The sequence below is a fragment of the Chinchilla lanigera genome, unplaced genomic scaffold, assembly GCF_000276665.1.
Source record: "Chinchilla lanigera isolate Chin_1 unplaced genomic scaffold, ChiLan1.0 scaffold00019, whole genome shotgun sequence".
Taxonomy (NCBI): domain Eukaryota; kingdom Metazoa; phylum Chordata; class Mammalia; order Rodentia; family Chinchillidae; genus Chinchilla; species Chinchilla lanigera.
The window spans coordinates 22,667,365-22,676,652 of record NW_004955420.1 but is presented as its reverse complement, the minus strand read 5'-3'; the positions used below and the strand labels follow the sequence as shown (position 1 = coordinate 22,676,652).

Sequence of the window (9,288 nt, the reverse complement as noted above, 5' to 3'; positions counted from 1 at the left end):
TGCTTTCTAGATTCTTAACTGTTGTGTTCCTTGATAAGTATTTTGGTGTTTGTTTCCTTCTACTTCTAAACTGGTAATAGGTTATAGTTTTTCCCACCTCTTGGTCTATGCGTCACTAGCTGGTTTGGCAGTAAGCCTTTCCTATCGTTTTTACCAGTGCTGAACAGATTGACTTATTAGAGAAGTCTCTTACCTCTCAGTGTAAGAATAGCACTTAAAATCTGAAGGGAAAGTAGGTTGGGCAGGATAAGGGATAGTTGAAGATAGAAAAAAAGCTCCATGCTTTAATGGATCTGCAACCTTTAGGTATGTTTTAACTTTATAGTTCTTTGCCTGCAATGTTTATAGATGAGGAATAGGTTATTTCAGCCAGAAGGCAGGATACTTAAGTCCAAAAAAAGAGCAATAAATTTGTTTTTAAAGCACTTAGTTGTCTTATAGATCACCATGTGGGATTTGGCCAGTGGAAAACTTCTCAGATCAATAACAGATGCTCATCCTCCAGGAACAGCAATATTACATATCAAGGTAACCACTTTATTTTCTTCTGCTAATAATCTTTACAGTTATGACTATATTCACTTTAAAGTAAATTTACCTATATTAATAATCACCCACCCCAAAAATGTGTTTAGTGTGAAGTTGAACATTATTTGATAGCCCAACAAGATATTTTCTCAAGTTAAAACCAGAGATGGGTAATATGGAAATATTCAGCTTCAGATTATATCAAAGACTAATGCATGTAGCAGCAAAAAGGGCAAATTGATGTGATCCTAGACTAGTGGTTGGCAACAAAGACAGGCAGCACTCTGCTGAAAACTTGTATGGAGATTTTAAAAAGTCTTTTTAATCTAGGTAGTCTACCAAGGTTTTATTGCTAAGGGAGTGTGGTGGGTCACCCTTTGTTGGGAATTGCCTGATATACAAGGTACCAACTGTGTAAGAACCAGAATTTGGATTATGTTAAAAATGAATCTATAGATTTATTTTCTTTTAGGCCTCTAAAGAAAAAGCCTTAAGATCCTGGTCTTGGTTTTCTCCTTCCAGGTCTGAAAAAAAATAAAACAACTTAGGTAATAGACTTCATTTATAAATACATATGAACCTTGGTTCTTACATGTTGGCAAGCCCATGTTTAGAAGCATAAAAGGACTATAACTGGGGAAGTCTAAAATCAGATCTTCTAGATTTAATCAAGTACATATTTTGTTGCTTAGCTGTGCAGAGCTCTCTTATCCATACACATGCTTTTTAAAGTCTGCAGGCATCTGGAGTTTATATGTCTGCATCTAGGTTAGTTACAAAAAAGTCTTTTGTGACAAAGCAGCATTGAATCATTTAGTAACAATGAAAACAACCAAGACAAGTAAAAGTAGAGAGAACTTCTCCTCTTTCAATACATGATGGTAATCTATCTTGACCTCTTTTAGTAGAGCATGTGGCAACTTCTAGTGTATTATAGTTGTTTATGTATATGTCTTATCTCTGTTAAGATCTTTGAAATCAGAATCTGTCATTTATTTTTGTGTTTTACCCATAGTAACTGCTCAGTAAATGCTTGATTGAAGGAATAACTAGATGATGGTGTTTAAAAAGATGAAATTATTGGGAGAAATAATAAAACAAATGGTAAAGGCGGAGAGAAAAGAGAAAGATGCACCTGAGATTAAAAGCATACTGTTGTTTGGGAGCAGTGATGAAAGGAGTGGTGCAGACACTGACACTAGAGAGCAGACAGATGTGATTGGATACTTCTGAAGTCTTGGACTGATGGGGCCACTTGTACTTCAGTGTTTTCTAAAGCTTCTATTGAATCTTTTTTTTATTGGTCTATGTTTGTAGTATGTAATGAATACCTTCATCATGGAGAGTTGGCACATATACCTCACACATCTTAATTTTTTTCTGCCTCCCTCTCTTTACTCATTTTCTCAAAACTACCCTACATCCCACCAACACCAGTTTGGGCTTACATATTTTGTGTGTGTGTGTGTGTATGTGTGTGTATGTGTCTGTGTGCATGTGTGTGATGTGTATGCAAGTAATCCTGTTTGTTTAATGTATATTTTGTTTCTGTAAATTCTTTCAAGTTAGTGCCTATCTTTATTTCTTGTATTTCTCATAGCTTTCTAAATACTGAGCTCAAATTAATTGCTGAAAAAATATACTACTTATTTATTCTGAAAAAATATACTATTTATTTATTTACATAAATGTACTATTGTACTAATTTTAAGAGTATTATAAAATGTATACACAAGAAGTAGAAAATTAAACAGAAAAATGAGTTCTCCTATTTTTCCTGCATTCCAGTGGACCATCATATGAATGTGCCTAAGCAGTTGCTTTTCTGGGATCAGGGAGGAAGAATTTTACTTCCTGTATTTCAAACCTTCCTGAATAAAATCCTTGGATTGTGGAAGACTAGTCATTGTAACTGATATGAGATATGTTATTTCATTTTGTGTCCTGTAACATTTACCATACCTCGTATGTGTCGTTGTCAATACTTATATTCTGAGTTTTTCAGGTTAGGTAAAAATAATTGAAATATAACCTGTCAAAGAAGATCAAGGACATAGCACATTTCAGGAAGAGCTATATAAAAAGCTACCAAAATGTTTTAAATTTGTATATTAACTCGTCAGTTATTTGGAAAATTTATTCAGACAGGTTTATTTCCCATTGTTCCCAAGTGACCTTTACCATGTCCTTATTCTTTAAAACTAGGCAACTGCAAGTGCATGCAAGTAATCCTGTTTGTTTAATAGCAAGTTTGAAAATCTTCATGTAAGAACTCAAGTAGAGAACTTCAGGGTTTTTAGCAGCCATAGTTGGTATTTTTATTTTATTCTGATGAAAGATAGTTTTACTTTTTGAAAGCCCCGTGTTTTAAGAGCCACTTTTATCCTAAATTAGGATACTGTTGTATGTTGAAGTGTGAGCTAAATCTAGTTTAGGTTATTTCAGATGCTAAATATGTATGTTGTAGGCAACTTAACACTTGACTGGTTGTTTTAAAAATCTACAAGAAAAATAAATTCTGTCTCTGTTTAGTTTACAGATGATCCAACTCTTGCAATTTGCAATGACAGCGGAGGCTCTGTTTTTGAATTGACATTTAAGTAAGAGACTAATGGACGTTTGTTGACAAATGAAAAGACTTGCTCTGGTTTAATGATTTAAAATTGAACATGAAGAGGTCTGGAAAGTCGATGTAATTGGAAATAGGTTATGGTTGTATATTACAATTACCTGGGGAGGCTTGCAGACCATGTGGAGTTCCAGGCCTGGTTCCCCACGATTTTATCTCAGTAGGTCTGAGTCAGACTTCTAGAAACATACTCCCCAGATGGTTCTTATGTGTTGTTAAGCTTAGAAACTGCTATTTTGGAGTAGCTCACTAATTTTAGTTTAGGCCACAGGCCAAGTTGATTATAACCATAATGGCCAGGTGTAAAAAGGTTTTTATTGCCTTAGAATTGCCTTGATAACTCTTAAATAAGAGCAAAGACTTTTTAAATACATGGAGGAATATATATGAAGCTGAGGTTTTTTTAAAAAGGACAAACATACTATTCAGTGTATATTTTGTTTCTGTAAATTCTTTCAAGGTTAATGCCTGCCTTTATTTCTTGTATTTCTCAAGCTTTCTAAATACTGAGCTCAAAGTAATTGCTGAAAAAATATACTGCTTATTTATTCAGCTAATATTTACTGGGCGTATCCTATGAGTAGGCATATATGTAGATACAAGAGTTACAGCTATGAACTAGGCAAGGTCTCTATTCCAAAAGAACTTACATTCTAGTTGGGGTGAGGGTAGAGAGACAGGAAATAAACCAACATGTAAGTGAAATAATTTCAGGTAGGTATGAGTACTATGAAGAAACTAAGACGGGTCAGTGTCCTGGACACACTTCAGGATAACTCAGAAGGTAACATCTGAAGAAAGACCTGAATGAAGAGCTGGCCAAGAAATGCAGAAATGTGGGAGAAGTGTCCCGGCCCCAGAAGCATTCGAATACAAAGGCTTTAGGTGGACGTAAACTTGGCCACTGGAGTCTGTCAGAAACAACTGCAGTGGGGAGGAGTGAAGGCAGGAGCTAGAGCACACAGGACCTTTCAAAATAAGTATAAAGTTTGGATTTTATTTTATGCACAGTGGTGTTTCTAGCCGGTGGAGTGTTTTTAATAGAAGAGTGGTAGATTTGACGCACATAGTAGAAAGATAATGCTGCTATAGTATGGAGTTTGGATTGTTAGGGACAAGAGTCGGAGCTGGGAGGCTGGTGTAGTAGGCCAAGCTAGAGATGTTAGTGCCTTAAATAATTGCTAAATGATTCTGAGTGTTTTGGTTACATTTTCAGGAGAGTGATGGGAGTGAGAACTTGTGAATCTAGATGTCTGTTCAGTGGTTCCAAGGGAGAAGTTTGCTGTATTGAGCCTCTACATTCTAAGCCTGAATTGAAAGATCATCCCATCACACAGTTTTCGTTATTGGCCATGGCATCCTTAACAAAGGTAAGTATATTTAGAAGGTGACACTCAACTTTTAGAGGCCTTGAACATGAACAGTTTGAAAATTATAAGGTAAATATTGAAAATAATATTTTTTTCCCTAAAGATACTGGTCATTGGATTGAAACCATCCTTGAAAGTGTGGATGACTTTTCCCTATGGACGTGTGAGTATGCTTCTCCATCTTGTTAGCAAAGGAAGGACCATATCAAGAGGTTGGGGAAATTTGTGAAGGGCAAATTCTATGAGATTGTCAAAAATCTAGGAAGAATGAAAGTCAGTGCTGTACTCCACTGATGATTGTTTAGACTTACCTTAAGTTGACCGAAGCAGGATAAGCTGATGACTGGGAATCATGAGATCTTATACTTTCTGCCTTTATTGCTTTAAGTGTATGTCCAGCTATTATATTTAACCTCAATTTGACAGAACCTGTATAGTGCATCTTGATGCTTTGTGGTCATAGCTAACCTCATGTAGAGTTTCCCTAGCCTTATCTTTGCTCTTCTAAGGGTAGTAATACTCTCTTATTGGATTTATTTATGTATTTTTTTGGCGGGGGCTGTTTCCAGTACCAGGAACCGAACTTACGACTTTGCGCTTGCCAGGCAGGTGCTGTGCCGCTGAGCTAAATACCCAGCCCCTCCCTTACTGGATTTAAAGCTGAAGGATAAGATGATGTATTAAGTTCCAGGCTTGATTTTCAGTGTTTGAAGGGCATTTGTTTTTGTGTGATGGCTATGCTGAAACAGATCATACTCACTCTCTGCTGCAGTGACACTGAATTACTGATCAAGTACACCCCCCCAGTAATATCCAGTATGTATTGCTACTGTGTATGCTTTCCTTAGCATCTGCCTCTGATACGCTATCTTAGAGGATGATTCCTCTCAGAATGAGATATACCTGGCCCTATCTGTAGTTTTTGTTTTCATGGATTCAACCAATGATACATGAGAAATATTCAGAAAAAAGTAGAAAGATAGTAAATTCAAGCCTAGCCTCAGCAATTAGGTCTCAAAATAAAGAGTAAAAAAGGACTGGGGATGTAGCTCAGTGCAAAGGCCTTGGATTCAATCTCTAGTACTGCAAACAAAACAAAACACCAAAAAACCCAATTGCATCTATACTGAACATGTACAGACTTTCTTGTTATCGTTCTAGCCAATGTAGTATAACTTTATGTTTAATTTATATTGTATTAGATATTATAAGTAATCTATAAATGATTTAAAGTGTACAGGAGGATATGCATGGGTTATATAAAAATACTATGCAGTTTTATTAAGGGACTTTAGCATAGTGGACTTGGATATTCAAGATGATAGATACTGAAGGCAGCTGTATTATTCAGGCCCCAGGTTCCCTTTCTTTTCTGCTTGGTTATTTTTAGAGAGCTGTGATCTTCTATTCTGTGTATGAGGAAAGGTTGGTGGGATGACATGGAAAGTGGTGGTTTACAACTTGGGCTATTCCAGAAGGCAGAGAGATCATTCTTAGGTTCTTATGGGTACCCTGTGAATCTCTGGGCATAAAGAAAAGCATTTCTGTCCTTTAAGTGGCAAATCTGGCTTGGATTTCTACTAACATTTTCTAGTTTAGCTTCATTGGCTAATTGAGGTTTTTATCATGGTGGTGTATTTGCATTTTTTCATATGTTTTATTAGTATTTTTCCTAACATTTTATTACGAACATTTTAAGACAGAGAAGTAAAAAGATGTTTTCATTCAATACATGCATACTTGCCATCTAAATTCTACTATTACCATTTTACTGTACTTTCTTAGTACCTGTGTGTACATCTATCTATTCATCTTTTCATCTACCCATCAGACTACATATTTTAGATTTGTTTTGCGGGGGGGAGTTTTTTCCGGTACCAGGAATCGAATTCACAACCTTGCGCTTGCCAGGCAGGTGCTGTGCCACTGAGCTAAACCCCCAGCCCCATATTTTAGATTTTTAAGGTGCATAAATAAATACTTTTTTCCGTAAGTGTCATCATCTACAGTTTAATATTTGTTTAGGGTTTTTTTTTTGGTGTAAAATTTATATATAGTACTGCATGAATCTTTTTTTTTTTTTTTTTTTGGTTTGTCTCTGGTACTGGGAACCGAACTCACGACCTTGCGCTTGCCAGGCAGGCGCTTTGCCACTGAGCTAAATCCCCAGCCCTATACTGCATGAATCTTGAGTGTACATTTGCTGAACATTGGCAAATGCTTAGAGTTCTGTTGCCCAAACTTTATCAAGATACAGAGTGTTGCGTCAACCTAGAAAGTTCTTTTATGACACTTGCCAGTCAGTACTTGCCATATCGGAATTTTTAGGAGAAACCTGGAAAGGTTTTATCAAGGAGCACCAGTCATAAGCTGTTTCTGAACAGAGTGTTTGCTTTGTCCTTCTGTTCCTATAATAAGATTTTTCCTCCTTTCTTCTTCTTCCCCTTCCCCTTCCCCTTTCCCTTCCCCTTCTCCTTCCCCTTCTCCTTTCTTCTTCATGGTACTGGGGATTGAACTCAGGGCTTTGTGCGTTTTCTTCTTTTTTAGATGGATCCTTCCAGTGTTCCATTACTAGCCTGGCACTTTGTGGCAGTACATAATTGTGTGAACCCCATGCTTGCTTTCTGCAGAGGAGATGTTGTTCATTTTTTACTGGTAAGTTCTATTATGATGGTGGGTCTGTTATAAAGTCTTGTATCATAACATCTTTTTTTCTTTTTTTTTTTTTGGTTTTTCTGCGGTACCGGGAACCGAACTCACGACCTTGCGCTTGCCAGGCAGGCGCTTTTGCCGCTGAGCTAAATCCCCAGCCCCAACATCTTTTTTTCTAACTTATCAGTAATTGAATATTATGTCAAAGAAATCTATTTTACTATCATAAACCTTTGGAGACAGAATATTTAATTTTATTTAAGGCTTTTATGGTTAATGTGGAAAAAATTGATCACTCTCAGTTCTGTAACCTTTCATGATTTCTTAATTCCATCTCCATTGGACTAATAATTACTGATTTATTCATGTGTATAAATATGAATGTGAACATATCTGTATTAATGCTATCTACATATATATCTGTACATTTACTAGGGAGCAGTTATCATTGAATACCTATTGTGTCCCTACACTTTGATAAGGACAAAAAACACATGAAGTTGGTGTTTTCTTTTTTTTCCCCTGATACTGGGAATCAAACTCTCTACCACGTGGTTGCCAGGCAGGCACTGTGCCGCTGAGCTAAATCCCCAGCCCCCAGAAAACACATGAAGGAAGTATAAAACATTTCTTATTTTACATAGCTTATGCTATTGTTTGAAAGATAAAACCAGTATATTTATTACTACTGGAGAGAACAGTTTAAACCATTGACCTGTTTGATGAGAATTAAAAGTTGATATAAATTAGAGAGTGAAGTGATAAGAATGCTCTGGAGAGGCTCTGGAGGACTTCATAAGAATTTAGAGGAAAGAAGATGAACTGAAGTCAGAACTGAGAACATGCCTATGTGATCTGTTCTTAGGTTCCTAGCTCAGGGAAGCCAGTCCACTGTGGTTCACTTTGCCTCTGTAGCTCGAACCCTAGGTATTGCCTTTCAGTCACCTTTCTCCCTTCAGTTGTGTTGCATCACCAAGTCCTGTTGACTCAACTTCCAAAATCTTTTGACTCTCTTCCTATCTGTTTTCCCATTGCTGCTTCCCCATCTAAACTGCATATGCTGCACTTGCTTGAACAGCACATGTACTAAACTGCATGTGTTTCTGGGCCGGATGCTATAGCAGCTTCCCAAGTAGTCTGGCCTCAGTGCTTTGTGTATGCTCTTGTCTCTGTCAGAAAGCTGTGTGATCTGCACTTAATCTTAGCTCATGGTTAGCACTGTCTACTGTGATCCTCTGAACTGTTAGTGCTTCCTATTATATGCTCCCATAAGACCTTTTTAAGAATAAGATTTAGCACTTTTAAAATTGCTTGTCTATGGGCCGGTGATACAGCTCAGCAGCACAAGCGCCTGCCTGGCAAGCACAAGGTCTTGAGTTCAATTCCCAGTACCAAAAAAAAAAAAAAAAAAAATTGCTTGTTTAACGTTTTTCTTCCTTACTTGGCTGAAAGCTCCATAGATCTAGAGACTAACTGTACTGCTCTATTTCTAGCTACAAGGACAGCACCTGTATATAATACATGCTTAATAAGTATTTGTAGAATTAATGATGGGGAGAAATCTATGGTAGCACACAAAATTGAATATATGGGGTAGATCTAGAGTAGATGTTAGTAAGCTGTGACCCATCAGCTAAATTTGGCTAACCACTTGTTTTTGTAAATAAATTTTTAGTGCAATACAATCTTTTCCATTTGTTTATATATTTTGATTGCTTTTTCACTGCATTGGTAGAATTGAGATGATAATGTATGGTCTGCAGAGCCTAAAATACTTACAGATAAAATGTGTCCCTTATAGATCAAATGTGTCAACCATTGATATAAGATTTAACCTAGACTGGTAATAGGGAGCCATCATAGGTTCTTAGGTAATTAAAACGATAAAGATGAGATTCAGTGATACTTTAGGAAGATCAGTCTAGAAGTAGCAAAAAGAAAAGATGATAGAAAGGGGGAAATTGAAGGTTTTGCTCTCAATAAAGCAGGTGTGATGTGCTTAAACAAAGGTGATTGGTTTTGTAGTGAGTTAAGAGACCTTGAAGTAAAAGACATGAAAGAAGCATCATTGCATTTTTATTAAGTCATTATTTTAATTTGTATTATATT

At 36.5% G+C, this 9,288-nt stretch overlaps 1 protein-coding gene across 2 annotated transcripts in view; it reads left to right on the top strand.

Annotated features, from left to right (window-relative positions):
* The window catches only part of Vps8 (vacuolar protein sorting 8 homolog (S. cerevisiae)), a 211,019-nt gene that overhangs the window by 38,442 nt on the left and 163,289 nt on the right, over positions 1 to 9,288 (top strand). For both annotated transcript variants that reach the window (XM_005383304.2, XM_013513539.1), the window contains 5 exons: positions 442 to 528; positions 3,061 to 3,128; positions 4,374 to 4,527; positions 4,631 to 4,690; positions 7,075 to 7,182. In XM_005383304.2, the coding sequence (XP_005383361.1) occupies positions 442 to 528; positions 3,061 to 3,128; positions 4,374 to 4,527; positions 4,631 to 4,690; positions 7,075 to 7,182 (477 nt within the window). The remainder of the gene's footprint in view (positions 1 to 441; positions 529 to 3,060; positions 3,129 to 4,373; positions 4,528 to 4,630; positions 4,691 to 7,074; positions 7,183 to 9,288) is intronic.